The sequence below is a fragment of the Ostrea edulis genome, chromosome 5 (genome assembly GCF_947568905.1).
Source record: "Ostrea edulis chromosome 5, xbOstEdul1.1, whole genome shotgun sequence".
In the NCBI taxonomy this organism is placed as follows: Eukaryota; Metazoa; Mollusca; class Bivalvia; order Ostreida; family Ostreidae; genus Ostrea; species Ostrea edulis.
Window position 1 is genome coordinate 58571023 of NC_079168.1, and position 18154 is coordinate 58589176.

Here is an 18154-nt window from a genome sequence, read left to right on the forward strand (position 1 = left end):
CTGTGATGTTAACAAACTTGAATCTGCTCTATGTCAGGAAGCTTTCATGTAAATTTCAATTCTTCTGGCCCAGTGGTTCTTGAGAAGACGATTTTTAAATGACCTCACCCTATTTTTGCATTTTTGATTATCTCCCCTTTGAAGGGGGCATGGCCCTTCATTTGAACAATCTTGAAAGCCCGAGGATGCATTTTGCCAAGTGTTGAAATTGGCCCAGTGGTTCTGGAGAAGAAGTTGAAAAGGTGAAAAGTTTACTGACAGATGATGGACAATGGGTGATCAGAAAAGCTCACTTGAAAATGGACTTAATGACACCTGCTACAAACTTTTTCAAAAATGGAAACTAAATTCATGTTTATATAAATAAAATAAATACAATAGGGATTTTTGAGTTCTTCCATGTCCATGTTTATTCTGTATTTAGTCACTATAACATCATATTTTCTTAGGCAAAGTCATTTCAGGTTTATTGTTGTTGACATAAATACACAAGTGCCTATTAGAATGGACGTTGACTCTATGCAAATATCGAACTGAGGACATTTTGTTATATAGGAGTTTTTATTGCTCCTTTTACCATAAAAGTAACCTACAAAGGCTATGTAACCTTACAATTGGTATGAATTTGGAAATCCTTTCTAAAAATGTTGGTGAAGATCTATACATACATGTACCATTTTTTTTTTATCTCAAGCTCTTGAAAGTCAATTGCTAATTGGTTAAGAAAAATGATTGAATTGCTGAAAATCATCAATAAAAATGTGGTATAAAAAATCAAGATATACCAGCTATTGAAAGTTATGACATCATGATTATCTTTACAAATATTGGAATGACCATCGACTTTGGCATCACAAATCCGTTAATGGATATTATATATCTTATATATGTACTTCTGAGCACGTAGAATTGGGGGTGGGGGTGGGTGGTTGGGTGTGGATGGTCCTCCTTTTAACAATCATCATTTCTATTATCTATATATACAAATAAACATATATTTCATGACAACCCCCCCCCCCCCCCCCATGACTTTTTATGGCAGAAATGAATGGTACAAATGTAAGGTCAGAGTTGTGAAGTGAAGGAAAAATTTTCTTTGAGACAATATATGATACACTACTACCCCCTATCACACTTTGAATTTTAAATGGTGTGAATATATATATATATATATTGCGGTATACGAGGGCTGTTCGATATGTAATGTGTATTGTACCACAGCGCGATAACATTTTGCACGATTTCGTGGATGATGATACTCTTGAATAGCTCTATTCAATACCTTTCCAATGGTTTATACACGAGCCTTCAGCTCCACATAGTTTTAAACTTATAGTCAGTCGTTGACCACTGTTGTAAAAATGGTTGGGAAACGGGTTGAGAATATTGAAGAAATTAGAGCTTATACAAAAGTTCGCACAAAACTCGGTCATTCAGTAATGCAGATTTTTACTGAATTGGGGGAAGTTTATGGGTCTGATAAGGTATTTTATGTAAACCCGTGTTACATCCCTCTGCCACACACCAATAATGTAGGGGTCCGTTTTACAAAAACAGCTTACAACAAAGTCGCAAGTCTTAAATTGTATTACACAGTTATTACTTTAAATGAATGAATTAAAACTTTTCTGAGACTTAATTTTCAGCTTTATTTTTTCACTATTTTACATTGGAGTGAATGATAAATGAGAAAATTTCCGTAAGTTTAATTTCGGTATCAAAACCAGTTAGTAAAATGAATAATCGAAATCGTCTGATTGTTAGCTAAACAGGAAGTAAGCATGCCTAAAAATCTCGTGAAATCACTTGACTTAGGTAGATTCTAAAACACAAAATACGCATGGAACGGAGAGCTCAAAAATCCCCTATTGAAATTTATCCCCATGAATATATAATATGGGGTAATATAGTTCAACTTTTGAACATCATAGAAAATTTATAAGTCCCTTATCTTTTAAGAATTTCATATTATTATTTCATATTTGTACTTATTTCATCCAAACTAAGTCAAAAAAATAAATATCAACCCATGCATCCATTTATTTGTTTGCATCAATAGTCCTTAACAAAAACTAAAGGCCCACAGGCCTTATAGGTCACCTGAGTACTAGTTCAAAAGTATCACTACTTCCACAGGCCTTATAGGTCACCTAAGTATCACTACTCCCAAGGGCTATGATATCTAGAAAAAAAAATTCCTGTGTTGAATATCTAAAATTCTAATGTTCACCAACAGTATAAAACAAGATGTGTTCCTAAAGCATACACTGATGAAAGGCTTTACATAATATAATAGGTGAATTAACATTAAAAGATATGACTAATTTGGACCCATCCTACAGTCAAATCTCTGGGTTGTGAAATTCACCATTTTTTGTACATCCTTTTCAGCTATTCCTAGGTATGCATTTAGATCTTATACAGTATCAGCAAACTTACACATAAATACTATATACTAAGTTCAGAACCCCCTACCCCAGGGATCATCAAATATACAATTTTGGTAAAGGGCTACTTGTTCTTTCTAAATATCTATTTAGTTTCAATTTAGTATCAATAGCACTAAAGAAGATGTTATTTAAGTGTTTTACACATAAACACTATACAGTAAGTTTGGCCCTGCCCTGGGGTCAGAACCCCTACCCTGTGGATCATGAAATTTACAATTTGGAAGAGGCTTTCCTTCTCTACATCACTATGCATTTAGTTTTTCTTACACATGTGCGGTTCTTGAGAAGAAGATTTTTGAAAATTGGTCAATTTGGGGCAGTTTTTGCCCCCCCCCCCCTCCAGGGCCCCAGGGGTGAAGAAACCCTGAAATTTACAATTTATGTCCCCCTTGTTCCAAAGATGTTTTATACCAAATTTGAAAAGATTTGGAATAGTAGTTATCTTGAAGAAGTTAAAAATGTTCAATTGTTAATGCATAACGCACATCACATGACGACGGATGAGAACCAATTGCAATAGGTAACCTGAGTAAACTCAGGTGACCTAAAAAAATTCATTTCGTCTCCAAGATAAACTTAATAATGTTTTGTGTCTTATATTAATCAGAGAGTTTTCTATCTTTATACTGCAAAAATAAATTTGCAAATATTAAAGATACATAAACTCCATACTAGGAAGTTTGAAAGGCAAAAATATCTACATTTGCTAGAATTCATTTTTTAAATTGCTTTCCGTTATTTTTCAGAATCATAAAACTTTAATTGAATTTAAGTGAAGGATCAATAGGTTCCTTACACACCTGTTGGTCCCCCATGTGCCTTGACAAGGAGGGGAGGGAGGGTTCCATCAGGGGCCTTGTAATCCTTATTCTGAGGGGTGTACAGATATCCATAGCACATATCATTATCTGTCGTCTTCCAGGTGTAGTCTGTAGGGACACTAAAATAACCCTTGTCCAGGGATAGGGACTTGGATTCTCGGAATTCCTTCATCTGAAAATGAAACAATGATAAAGCATGAAAAAGATTATGATGAAAAATACAAACATGAAATACAAAAACAACACAGGAGCTCCACAATAACTGTACTATCCATTCATGGCATTTCATGTGTGATAAATACATAATATTAGGGATGACAATAGGTCAAAATTTTGTAACTAGTCAGTTGTAAATTCTTTCAAATGATGAACCAGTTAATTGTTAAAAAAATATTTTGAAAGAAAATGAATTACTGCTTCATATTTTTAGCTTTTAATTCACTGTAAAACATCAGTAAGATAAGAAATTAACACCACATTCAAACAAGAAAATCTTTAAGAATTCAAAATTTTCAGATTTCGCAATGCCACTCCAGAAAGGTGCATCATGTGATTAATTTATCTTTGATGTCTATATTGGGCTTCCAAAAAAATAATTTCGTCTTACAACAGATGATGACAAACAGCCGACGAATCGTAGTTTTGTTACCACAATTCCTACAGTGAAGAAAATCCATGTGGATGGCACTGAATTCCTTACAAGATGTAAGTCAGTTCCACCAAACACAATCTTCCTGCATGATACATAAATTTCCATGCATGAGATGTTGGGGTGTCATTTTCATTATGAATGTAACAGTCACTAGCGTGAAGTCTGTAAATTACATGTATATTTGACAGAATTATCAGTGTAACACTGCCCAGTGGTTTATTTATTTTGTGCATGATTGAGCCTGGGAGGTGAGAAATACAAACTGGGTAGTATTAAATTATGATAATCACATGAAAGTTTAGTTAAAAGATCATCTAGTCAGATCAGTCAAAACATCCTCTAGACCTTTGCATATCTCACCAAACCCCCTTTTTTTCAACATACATAATTATGAATATGACAATATTTATTTCCTAAAATAAATTTAATTACCCAATTAATTGGTGACAAATTTTCTAGCCAGCTAACATTTTTTCAACCGAGTAATCGGAAGCGGTTTTAAATCGTTGCCATCCCTACATAATATACATTCACTATGTTCTACATTATGAATTTCCCATCACTCTCCTTGGGCCTACCTCTCCAGTCTGCGTGTTCAGCAGCACCAAGCAGGGGAATTTTGTTGGGCTCCCCATCTCACAATACAAGTCTCCATTCCCAGCACAAGCCAGCATGTTGTGAGATGTACAACCTGTCTCTAGTTTCTTGTGTTCCTTTGTTTTCATGTCCAATTTGAAAAGTTCCTGAACATTTTCAAAGAAAATTTTACTATTTATTTCATTTATTATTATATGCAAGGATACTACATGAATGAACTAAAAATTACATCATTCTGCTATTTAAGCACATAAAATTGGGTAAAAATGGGTTTTTAATTTTGCCTTGTATTTTTTGTCAGGGAAGAGCTTATAATACAGTTGAACTTCAGTATCTTGAGCATCGATATCTTGAGTACCATGGATATGTTGAAATGAGTTGGAAGTCCTAACTACATTTTCCTTTATGTATTTTAACCTCAATATCTCAAACCTCAGATATCTCGAAGTTTTTTCTGGGCACTATCGAGTATACCACTGATCAATGTATTTTTAATTTCAAGAAATACCACTGATAAAGTCTGATATTTATTGGAAATAAAGTCTCCTCAACTACTGTTGAAAACAGAAAATGTGAAAATATTTTGTACATTGCAACAAATATAAGTTCATTTGCCTTAAAAATCTTTGGCTAAAACTCAATCATAGCAACAAATTATATCCATACCCCTTTCATTTTTAGGATGATACTAGAGCTGCCTGTGGGATCCAGCGCATAATCAGGTTTTCCAAACACCCATTGACACCCTCCGACTTCCGCCTCACATGGAAGCAGATTCTGGTGACTTCCATCATAGGAGTACTGATACAGATTCCACCAGCCCGTCTGATCACTGATGTACAGGAGATCACCCTCCAGGGTCCACACAGGCTGCATCACACTCACATTTTCACCTCCTGCTATCTATAATCAAAGTACTAAGATGTCTGACAGTTCTTGATGTGCAGACACTGTTAACCAAAACAGTAACCCACTGATATGCTCATTGCAAAATTGTTTAAAAATGAATTCAAAAGTTTGAAAAAAAAATTCTTCATTTGATCAAACTCAGAACTATATTTAAAACTGTTTTGTGATTACTTGGTTTGAATTTGGTTCTGCAATTCTGGTGAAGTAAAGAGGCCCATGGGCCACTATGCTCATATAAGTGACTTTGGTCCTGTTGATCTTCAGAGGAAGATTTTAAAAAAATATTTTTACCCTTTTTATTCCCATGCAAAACTATGACCCATATAATGACCTCACCCTAGGCCCATGGAGTCATGACTTAATACGCAATTTCCAAGTTGCCCAATAGTTTTTTCCCTTTGTGGAACTCTTACGCACAGTGAGACGCAAAACATACTATCATTCACATGCGGTGGGTACAAATGCTTATCGCTGCCTTCATATATTGCCTTAAAGGACACATCTCATGTTTTCAAAGTATACAACATTACATGCATTTCGTCTTCTTTATGCTTATAGTAATTAATTCTAATAGTTTGTTCGCCGAAATTTTGCGATAATTAACCACAATGCAGACTTGATTGTAAGCCCCGATTTCAAAAAGTCTAGATAATTAGGTAAGTAGTCACATGGTACAATGACGTCACATGCGCCCTTTGGATTGTGAAAGTACTGCGAGATATTATTAAAAACTCAACTTTTAGGGGCCTAATTTATCTACCATGGGCAACATTTAAATCGATATTGACAAATTGTCCGAGTTTTATATGTGTTCGCCACCACATAACGATGTAAATACCCAAATATAGCGAGTAAAGCGTGTATGAAATCGGCAATATTGTGAGTAAATAATGTTTATATGGGTTGCTGTCTACAAACTGTTTGGTGATGTTATTCCTTTATACATCTGTATATTGGAGCTGTTTTTCTAAAATAAACAGTGCAATCATTATTTATTTTTGGATAAGACAAATTATGATACGTTAAATTGTTGACAACTAGGCCCTATGCCAAGCTATTGTCACGAGTGCATTTCGGAAAGAAAGAAAAAGAGAACACACACACAAATCAATAAAAATATTCAAATTTAAAGTGGTAATCACATTATTTTATTTTGATAAAGCAATCTTATTACTATTTTTGAATTGTGATCTGCACGTCTTTAGGAAGTACGAAGTGGGAGCACGGCGTTATAGCCTACTGACGCACTCAAGATGCTACGAGTTCAATAAGGAAATAATCTTATAATTCAATTTAAAGTTAGGAAATACCATATTCTATTATTTGTATAATTGAAAGTTCAATTATTTTGTATCTTTAATTTTTATTTATTTATTTTTTTTGTAAAACTACCAGTTGGTAGAAGTTACATTGTATCGTCGATATATGTTGTTACAAGGTGAAGGTCAGTTGATCCGAGTGTGTATTGAATTTGAAGAATAAAACAGAATGTATGCTATTAGACCTACCAGTGCTTATAGCTTTGATATATCCATTTTCTCGCAGTTAATCAGGGTCTCTGTTCAAGCGGTTTTTGAAAAGGTGACTGGGTGTGTTTTTTAAAGTAAAGTTCTTGCTCTAACAAAAAAATTATCCCCGTCTTTTTTCTCGTACATGTACCTTCCTTCGAAAAATTGAAAATACTGTCTAAATCCTTTCTACCAACAACTAGTACACCCGAGCATGGCACAAAACATCTTAATGCATTATTATTTACAAGCCGTTAACGTGATAATTGGTTTTTTGTTGATTAAATCTAATCTGTTTATGAAATGGCTAATAGATGTTTTCAAACCCGAGGGCGCATATGACATCACACATAATGGCGCGTAAACTAACGAAAGAAAATATGCATATCGCAAGATTTGAATTTCATCGCTTTCAAACTCGAAAACTACGCAAAATATTTCATTTAAAACACATTTAAAGTAGTTTTAGACATAAAAAGAGTTAATTTTGCTGAAAAAATTAAAAAGTTTAGAAACATGCATTGTGTCCTTTAAGGCCGATTATCAGACATCATGCAACCACCGAATCTGCAGGGACACACAATATTAGTAAGTTTATTAGTATTTATTAATAATAATAAATTAGCTCAAACAAAAATCGATAAGTACCATTTTTCTTTGATTAAAATATCACTCGTGCTGAGGAGGAAATAAAAAATAATTTCATATTTAATTTAATGGCCTAATTCAAACAAATATTATTCTTGATATGGTCAGTTTAAATGTATACCAACAGCTGATATAAACAAAATTTACACTTTCATTACTTTTATCTGTATTTACATAGCTAGTCTATAGTATATGTATACATCTTGTACCCACCCAAGCGTTCAACAGAACATTGAACGTACCTCCATCACAGAAGAGCTGATATCTCAGAAGTTGCGTACTGAGCTTGAATCCGTCCAACATAGGGATGATTCAATATTTACTAACATATGGCCTTGCTGTTCTAAAGGAGATTTTTTCCCCAATATTCATGTATCATGTAAAATTTGATCACTGGTTTTAACCCCAGGGTCAATGAATTAAACAAGAGATGTTTGTAAAACACATATGCCCCCCATGGTGCAAAATTGAAAAGGGTTATACACACACATCATTTAATTGATAGTAGTATCATCAATTCAAAATATTGAGCAGACAATATCTTCCTATGTCAAGAGTGAATTGACCATGTGACCTAAATATCAATAGGGGTCATCTACTCCTTATGCTGTACCAGTGTACCAAGTTTGGTGTCGATCAAGCAAATAATTCTTAAAATATAGGAGACAATATATTACTATGTCCAGTTCAACAATTGACTTTTGACCTCAAAATCAATATGGGTCATCTTCTCCTGAAGATGTACCAGTGTACTAAGTTTGATGTCTGTCAAGCAAAGGGTTCTCAAGATATTGAGCAGACAGTATATTCAAATGTCCTGTTTGACCTTTGACCATGTGACCTCAAAATCAATAGGGGTCATCTTCTCCTGAAGATGTACTGGTGTACCTAGTTTGATGTCTGTCAAGCAAAGGGTTCTCTAGAAATTCAATGGTCCGTATATTCCTATGCCCAGTTTGACCTTTGACCTCAAAATCAATAGGAGTCATCTACTCCTTAGGATGTACCAGTGTGCTAAGTTTGATGTGTTTCAAGCAAAGGGTTCTCAAGATATTGAGTGGACATTATATTCCTATGTCCAGAGTAGATTGACCTTTGACCTTTTGACCTGAAAAACAATAGGGGTCCTCTTCTACTCATAACCAACCCACATATGAAATATCATTATCATCAAGTGAAAGGTTCTCAAGATATTGAGTGGACAACATGTGGTCTACAGAACGACCGACCGACCGACAGTTGCAAAACAATATGCTCCCTCTTTTTCAAAGGGGGGCATAAAAAGAAACTTGAATCCACACAACATCATTTGCATATTCTAAAATATGATTTAGTGTGGCCCTGCTACTCTTGAAGGATTTTTAAAAAAAATAATTCCTACATATAATCTCATGCAAAACTTTAAAATCCCTATTTTCGCTCCACTCTAGCTCAAGGTTTGGTCAATTTTTGACAGTTTTTGTCTCTCAACTATGGCCCCGGGGATGCAAGAGTCCTGAAATTAACAATTTATATCCTCCTTGTCCCAAAAATGCTTCATACCAAATTTGAAAAGAATTGGAATTTAAGTTATCAAGAATTTAAAAATGTTCAATTGTTAATGCACAATGGACGACACAGACCAATTGCATTTACTCAAGTGACATAAAAATTACAGAAGAAAATCAAAATTCTTGCCAAATGCACATCTTCAATACCCATACAATCACTCTGTAAAATAAGATCCTCAACCGAAAACTGTGGGAGGAGTTAAACAGACAAATCATGTGGCCTCCATACAACATTAAATTTCAAATCAAAGGGACAAAACTCCTGCAAGAGGTCAAAATGGATCAAAATTGCACCATGATCAAAAGTGACCTACAAAGATAAAACAGTTTCAGCTTGATATGTGAAAGAGAAATGAAAATAGAAACAGAAAACCTTAAACACACAGACGGATTTACAGACATCACTGTATCATAATACGTCTCATCTAAAGACAGGCCTATAGAATTGCAGTTTTATTGAAACATCTACATATTTTCAAGGAAAGCTACTCAATGTTCTTCTTTTAGGAGAAAAAAAAAAGAACTTTTGTTGATCACTTGATTTTGTCGTCAGACATAAGCAAAAAAAAAATTAAATCAGAATTCAGAGGAAAATTACAGTAAGGTTGGTAGGGTTAATAAATAGGGTTAGTAAATATGAATCTGACAATCTAACCTGTTTTGCAGTTCCTGGTACAATTTCATCCCCTCCACTAGAAAGCTCCCCCACAAACAAGGCTGTACTATCCCAGGGCTGCAAGACAATATCAAAGTCCATTTAAACTGGTTGGAAATCTAAGAATCCTTACAAAGAACATTTGCGTATTAGTACAAGAACATCTTTTTACATACCATGTTTGGATGATTCCACTGTACCCAAGCTAGTTTCTTCCCATCTGGTGAAAATCTAGGACTGGAGTAAAAATCACAACCACTGGCCTAATAGAATAAAAACAATATATATGACATACAATAAAATACAACAATTTAGCTTCACAAGCTCAGAATGGGTAAACAATACCAGATACATTGTACATATCTACTCAGTGGCAGATTCAGAATCTAAGGGGTTACACCGATTAGGAAGGGGATCTGGGAGCTGCCTTGGGGACTTCAATTGATCCAGGGTGAAGCCCTGGTGGGGACCAGAAGGCAAGGCCTCTGGAAGCTCCTAGATTTTAGAGATTTTGTAGTAGGAATTTTAAGTCTTCTAAGAAGACCTGACAAAATTCAAAGGCCTTGTGGATTCAAGCCCCCTGAAGCACATGCCATGAACGAGTAGAAATAAAACCTTTTAATTATACCCCTTTATGTGTTTTGTACATTTTAATGTGTTTTAAGACACATATAGTTTTGATTGTTACAGCCAGTAGTGTACAGAAGACAGTGTGGAATATATTTCATTCTTTTACTTTCCTTCTTCTTTTTCCTCTTATGATTATTCATGTAATGTAAACAGAGATAATTACTCATGACCACATGTTAGGCCGTCAGACGGGCTTAAACGCCAGAGGCCAGATAGCTCAATTTATATACATGTAGCACCTGTTTGGAGGCATTGTCGGAAACCCATGGTCTGTCTTGCTACCGCTTTCTATAAGTAGTAGCAAGATGGATGTGTGACAAACCATCAGTTTATATGATGATGGTGTAGAGATTCAGGGGACCTGAATCAATTTCCAGTCTGGTCCACCAAAGAAAAGAACAGATTGGTCTGGCATGATCTGACAATTAATGAGGGGGATGGTCAGGTATCTCAGTTAGTAGAGAACCTGGCAAGAGATTCAGAGGTTGCAGGTTTGAATCCTACTCTGTTCTGACTTCTTCAATGCTCCCCCCCCCCCCCCCCCCCCAATGTTAATCTTGGTATTGGGCATTAATTTAAGCTACAGACTCATTACCTAAATTGGTTATCTGTATATGGGAAATAAATAAATACATATCAAAACAAATTACAAATCAAAGTACTGAAAGTACTTAAAAGCACTAAGCTGACTTCATGAATTCTGTATGTAATGTTAATGAGCAGGAACAACATTAAAAAAAGGTTTATGCATTATTCTTTATTTTCGCATAACTAAGTAGTACATTTTCTGTAAGAAAATAACAAATATGGATTGGAAGCAATGTCCTGAAACTTTTCAACACGTAAATATAAATTTTATATGATGTTGTTAAAACAATGGTCACTATAATTTTGATCCCAGACTAAACTAAAACCCTGTCCTTGGATCATGAAATTTACAATTTTGGTAAAGGACATCTGTTCTTATTAAATATCTATAATCAGAATTTAGTATCAATAGCTGCGGTGGTCCAGAGGTGAAGTGTTTGCTCTGTATGCAGGCGGTCGGGGTTCGAATCCCGGCCGCGACAGACTTAGTTCGTTCAACAGGTAGTGACAGTTCCATCACCAAACTCTCGGCATCAGGTGTGAATGTCACGGGTCCTCAGAGATGGCCTTTAAAACGGATGTCCCGTGTCACAGTAGGTGTGGCACGCTAAAGAACCCTCACTGCTCAATGGCTGTAAGCGCCGAGCATAGGCCTAAATTTGAAGCCCTTCACCGGTCTTGGTGATGTCTCCATATGAATTAAAAATTATTGAGAAGAACGTTAAACAAGATACAATGAATCAATAGCATTTAAGGCTATCAATCAATAGCATTTAAGGCTATGTTATTCAAATATTTGACAAATGAACACTTTACACCCTGTTTAGCTCCCACCCATCTTCCCAAGGCAAGGGTTTCTGATCCGCTCTGCTCCGGTCCCTAGATCATTAAATGCTCTACATGACTATGCATTTTTTTCTCTTTAATACAGAGGTGATGTTATAGAGAAGAACATTTTTGGTAGAAAATGTGAAAACAGTTGTAATGGTAATTTTCGGTATAAAGTGTTCAATTGTTATTACACAACTAACTTACTGTTGTGTTCCAGTTAAATAGTGTATGAAATATTTTTAGAATACAACTGAAATGAAACAAATCAATACTTTGATACATATATGTAAGTCATTTATAATAGAAAGGAACAAACAAACTGGACAAAAAAGAAAATTACACATAACCACATACACTAACAAATGCCACATGTCAAAACACACCAATAATGCAGGATTATGAAACGCTTTACATCCATTTCATTACCTTACCAGAAATCATTTAAATACACACATAAACATGCATCTGTATGACTTGTACTACAGAATCCAGTGCATAATTATCTGTAAATAGCAATCAAACCATGAAAGTGGAATTATTTTTTGTAATCAATAATGAAGTTATTTTCAATTCAAAATCAGGTTGGAGAGAATCTGAATCCAAATAAGTCCGATAAATACATGTATAACTGAAAACAAAATTTAGGAAGTTATTTAGAAGAGTTTGTACACAGGTATATTAAACGCTGTACTCATCAACTTGTGTGTATTACACTTCTTGTGTAAAAGCTCATATTCATATTGCAAAGGAGACTCATCCGTTTGTCTGAATGGGACATAATACACATTGCTATTGTTTTAATTTTATAAAACAGTTCTTTATATGAAAATGTTAATAACCTTAGCAAAAAACCATAAGATTCGAAGCTTGTGTAGGAGTTCTAATATGAAAAAAATAAAATGTAACAGAAGTGACTCGCAATAAATATGCAAAATTTACAACATGTAAATGTAGCTAAATGAGAATCCCAAACTAGGCACTGAAAAGTTACAAAAGTAATTTTCAAACGGTAATGTTCAAACCGCTGTTAGAAACAAGAGGTACTGTGAGCAATGCTCACTAAGAATACCTCCCGCTTACCCCAATCTCCCAAAGGGTGTTGGTAATAGGTATAAACTACCTCTTTTCTGAGTGTAAAAAACAAATGGCATGACAAACCGAACCATATTGCTACTTCGATGTCCAGTGCGTGTGACCTTTGACCTTTTCACCCCAAAATCGATAGGGAACATCTTCATCCCATGGGTAGTCCATATGTATGATATGGTGCCTGTAGGTGGAAAGTATAACGTTTTAGAGCCCGGAAACCATATTGCTACTTCGATGTCCAGTGTGCTTGACCTTTGACCTTTTGACCTCAAAATCGATAGGGAACATCTTCATCCCATGGGTAGTTTATATGTATGATATGGTGACTGTAGGTGGAAAGGATAACGCTTTAGAGCCCGGAAACCATATTGCTACTTCGATGTCCAGTGCGCTTGACCTTTGACCCCAAAATCGATAGGGAACATCTTCATCCCATGGGTAGTCCATATGTATGATATGGTGACTGTAGGTGGAAAGGATAACGCTTTAGAGCCCGGAAACCATATTGCTACTTCGATGTCCAGTGCGCTTGACCTTTGACCCCAAAATCGATAGGGAACATCTTCATCCCATGGGTAGTCCATATATATGATATGGTGACGGTAGGTGGAAAGGATAACACTTTAGAGCCCGGAAACCATATTGCTACTTCGATGTCCAGTGCGCTTGACCTTTGACCCTTTGACCCCAAAATCGATAGGGAACATCTTCATCCCATGGGTAGTCCATATGTATGATATGGTGACTGTAGGTGGAAAGGATAATGCTTTAGAGCCCGGAAACCATATTGCTACTTCGATGTCCAGTGCGCTTGACCTTTGACCCCAAAATCGATAGGGAACATCTTCATCCCATGGGTAGTCCATATATATGATATGGTGACGGTAGGTGGAAAGGATAACACTTTAGAGCCCGGAAACCATATTGCTACTTCAATGTCCAGTGCGATTGACCTTTGACCTTTTGACCCCAAAATCGATAGGGAACATCTTCATCCCATGGGTAGTCCATATATATGATATGGTGACGGTAGGTGGAAAGGATAATGCTTTAGAGCCCGGAAACCATTGCGTCTACAGACGGACGGACGGACAGACAGACGGACAACTCAATTCCAGTATACCCCCCCCCCCCCCCACAACTTGCTGCGGGGGGTATAATAATGAAGAGGCATCTCACCAAAAAACTAAATACATCTTTTTTATATGAAAAGATCGTTCAGCGAAAACAAAATGTGGGGACAGGGAACAACGACAGTACATCCATGCCCCTCCCCCTTCTTCATCATTTGTACGTTCGGAAATACATGTAGCATATGCATGTCATTGTCAATTGTTTGTTTGAAGTACAAAGAAATTGAAAACACGATTACTTTTCGTTGTATGTAGCATGCTGTGGACCGCAAACCATTTCACATTCATGCTTGACACAATGGCAATGTTTATCTAACACTTGTTCTAAACATATGTATTTCAGTATACAGCCCTCGTAAAATTCCACGCGGTGTTTTGAATACTTGAAACCGGGGTATTGTCTTCCATAATATGATATAATATAATATAATGTTGTAACTTTATCTTTTCCTTGCCCCAAGACTATTATTTTTAGTCTCATTTTTTAAACTAAATCACAAAATCAAATTTGATTGTGTTGACGATGATTCTGAAGAATATCTTGGTTGTTTAGAAATAATAAAGTAAGCTTAAGTTACACCGTTGCATCCTCTAAATTTCTGCATGACCGACTTACATATATGATCGGGAAGGTGTAAGCAGTTACGCAATATCATCCTTCTGAGACACCGATCTCTGTCCTTCGCTGTCAAAGCATAATCGTGCACAAATTCTTTCTCGTTCACAATGGACGCGGATCAGTTAATTTTTTACTGTGTTGCACACATTTTTGCTGCGTCGGACAAAAATTTTACTGAGTCGGAACAGCAGCCAAAACACACGTGGAAAACCCTCCTGTTTCGTGTATAGCTTAATGACCTGACTTCTAATTATAGATTGCACCATGCAAATTGATTTTCCTGGCCTCTAAGCGCCATGCGAAGGTAACAATGCAAAGGCACCCTAGCTAAAACGGTTTCATATACATATTCTTATTCAATTTTAGATTTTGAATCACTTTAATTATTACAGACGCAGATTCAAATGGGAATTTTAACTGAAGAATGAATGACCTGCATCTGTGTCTCACTTTCCCCAAGAATGAGGACAAAAATATCACCCTTTTTATACACATTTTGTTCACTGTTCAACGAGCTGTATTTCCAGGGAAAAAATGCAACTGCAGATATGAATGTTATCCCCGTGCTAGATCGGTTGCAAAATTACGACTACTTTAAACACAACTTGATTACAGCGATGCATAAATTCGCCTATAGGTGGCGATAAACCGGAAACATGATGACAAACACAAAACGCAACTGGCTGAAAAATATTCATCATTTATGATTTTCATACAGAAAAAGGTTCTCAAGCTTGTAGTATTGAAATCATTATAAAATACATGCTTACAAAATCACCAATCCAATGCACAGCCTTTTTTCATTTCATTCAAGTATCAACAGAACACAACTTACCCAGGCTCCACACATGCATTTGATAAAATATTACCTGACATAACATAGTGTCATTCCTATATGGGCTAAATACAAACCTATATACACCATCATCTGGTGTTTTAAGTTTTGAGAAAAAAATCCACACTTTTCCTTTTGTTGATCGTGATTGGAAATTGGAAGTAGAGAACTGTGAATCACAAATTAACAAATACAAGCAATCGTTAAAAAAATAATCAAATTTATTTTCAGTGTTATAGAATTTCATTTTTTTAAAGAAGGGGCCATGATTTATCTTAAATTTGAAAATTTAAGGGGGCATGCTGGGTGTGCCCTCTTCCCTTACGTCACTGCCACTATCAACTCAGAAGTCTAACAGTAGTAAAATAATACATGTATAATAAACTCAATGGATTTACAAATGGTATAAATGCAAATTTGAGAAAAATTTATTTTAAAAAATCTGAAGAAATATTTATGTGTGAATTCAAAGCCTATATATTTATAACACATAGTATGTCACTGCTGTCATCTTTATTTCCCTATCCTCAAGTATCTCAGTCTAGCTCCTCCAATAACCAGTACTGTCTGTGTCTATGTACTGGGGTCTATCACTGTAGTTTGTGATTCCTTGATTTACCACTACTGTCTGTGTCTGTGTACTAGGGTCTATCACTGTAGTTTGTGATTCCTTGACTTATCAGTACTGTTTGTGCACTAGGGTCTATCACTGTAGTTTGTGATTCCTTGATTTACCAGTACTGTCTGTGTCTGTGTACTAGGGTCTATCACTGTAGTTTGTGATTCCTTGACTTATCAGTACTGTTTGTGCACTAGGGTCTATCACTGTAGTTTGTGATTCCTTGATTTACCACTACTGTCTGTGTCTGTGTACTAGGGTCTATCACTGTAGTTTGTGATTCCTTGACTTATCAGTACTGTTTGTGCACTAGGGTCTATCACTGTAGTTTGTGATTCCTTGATTTACCAGTACTGTCTGTGTCTGTGTACTAGGGTCTATCACTGTAGTTTGTGATTCCTTGACTTATCAGTACTGTTTGTGCACTAGGGTCTATCACTGTAGTTTGTGATTCCTTGATTTACCACTACTGTCTGTGTCTGTGTACTAGGGTCTATCACTGTAGTTTGTGATTCCTTGACTTATCAGTACTGTTTGTGCACTAGGGTCTATCACTGTAGTTTGTGATTCCTTGATTTACCAGTACTGTCTGTGTCTGTGTACTAGGGTCTATCACTGTAGTTTGTGATTCCTTGACTTATCAGTACTGTTTGTGCACTAGGGTCTATCACTGTAGTTTGTGATTCCTTGATTTACCAGTACTGTCTGTGTCTGTGTACTAGGGTCTATCACTGTAGTTTGTGATTCCTTGACTTACCAGTACTGTCTGTGTCTGTGTACTAGGGTCTATCACTGTAGTTTGTGATTCCTTGACTTACCAGTACAGTCTGTGTCTATGTACTAGGGTCTATCACTGTAGTTTGTGATTCCTTGACTTACCAGTACTGTCTGTGTCTATGTCTGTGTACTAGGGTCTATCACTGTAGTTTGTGATTCCTTGACTTATCAGTACTGTCTGTGTACTAGGGTCTACCACTGTAGTTTGTGATTCCTTGACTTATCAGTACTGTCTGTGTCTGTGTACTAGGGTCTATCACTGTAGTTTGTGATTCCTTAACTTACCAGTACTGTCTGTGTCTGTGTACTGGGGTCTGTCACTGTAGTTTGTAATTCCTTGACTTATCAGTACTGTCTGTGTTTGTGCACTAGGGTCTATCACTGTAGTTTGTGATTCCTTGACTTATCAGTACTGTCTGTGTCTGTGTACTAGGGTCTATCACTGTAGTTTGTGATTCCTTGACTTACCAGTACTGTCTGTGTACTAGGGTCTATCACTGTAGTTTGTGATTCCTTGACTTACCAGTACTGTCTGTGTCTGTGTACTAGGGTCTATGGCTACCACTGTATTTTGAGGTTCCTTTGCCTCTTTTTTGTCAACAACACTGTGGTCTTCTCGAATACAGTAGATTTTCCCTGTCTAATAAAATATCCACAGATTTTTCATTTAAAAAGACATGCATATTCCGTTGATGTATGATAATAAATGTCAAATGGGGTTGAATTATTTGAAATCTTTCTTAAAGTAGACCTATACTCGGCCTACGTTACCATCAAATGTAAATGTGGAACCACGCTTCCGTTTTCCGAAATGTGATATTTTAACGATATCCATTTGATTTTTACATGGCGATACGAGATATGAATATCTGATATCAATTCCTTCCTGGTTCTTATTATCTTATCAGTCAAATTTTAAGTTGAAATCTTGTTGGTTTTAATTTAAAAGGGGGGGAGGGAGATAGGGATGATTATAGCTTTAGAAAAAAATCGGTTGGAGATCAAACAACATTTTGGTGGATGGGGGTGTGTGTCAATTACATTGTACATGTCCGTGAGACATTCAGTGTACATTGACTATTCATGTATGTAAAAGTTTTACTATGATCCAAATGTTCAACATATGGAATTGCGGGGCATCAGAAAGTGGGGGAGACAGATGGGAAAGGGGGGAGGTCAGACCAATTAAGATTTCCACGAGCATCATGATGATATTTCTTTTGTGAGGATCCGGGTTAGAACA

General features: G+C 36.0%; 1 protein-coding gene across 2 annotated transcripts in view; it reads right to left on the bottom strand.

The window, feature by feature from the left end:
• The window catches only part of LOC125652409 (uncharacterized), a 57331-nt gene that overhangs the window by 13175 nt on the left and 26002 nt on the right, over positions 1 to 18154 (bottom strand). For both annotated transcript variants that reach the window (XM_056164944.1, XM_048881602.2), the window contains 6 exons: positions 17435 to 17551; positions 9967 to 10053; positions 9791 to 9868; positions 5187 to 5423; positions 4502 to 4666; positions 3251 to 3443 (listed from right to left, as the gene is read on the bottom strand). In XM_056164944.1, the coding sequence (XP_056020919.1) occupies positions 3251 to 3443; positions 4502 to 4666; positions 5187 to 5423; positions 9791 to 9868; positions 9967 to 10053; positions 17435 to 17551 (877 nt within the window). The remainder of the gene's footprint in view (positions 1 to 3250; positions 3444 to 4501; positions 4667 to 5186; positions 5424 to 9790; positions 9869 to 9966; positions 10054 to 17434; positions 17552 to 18154) is intronic.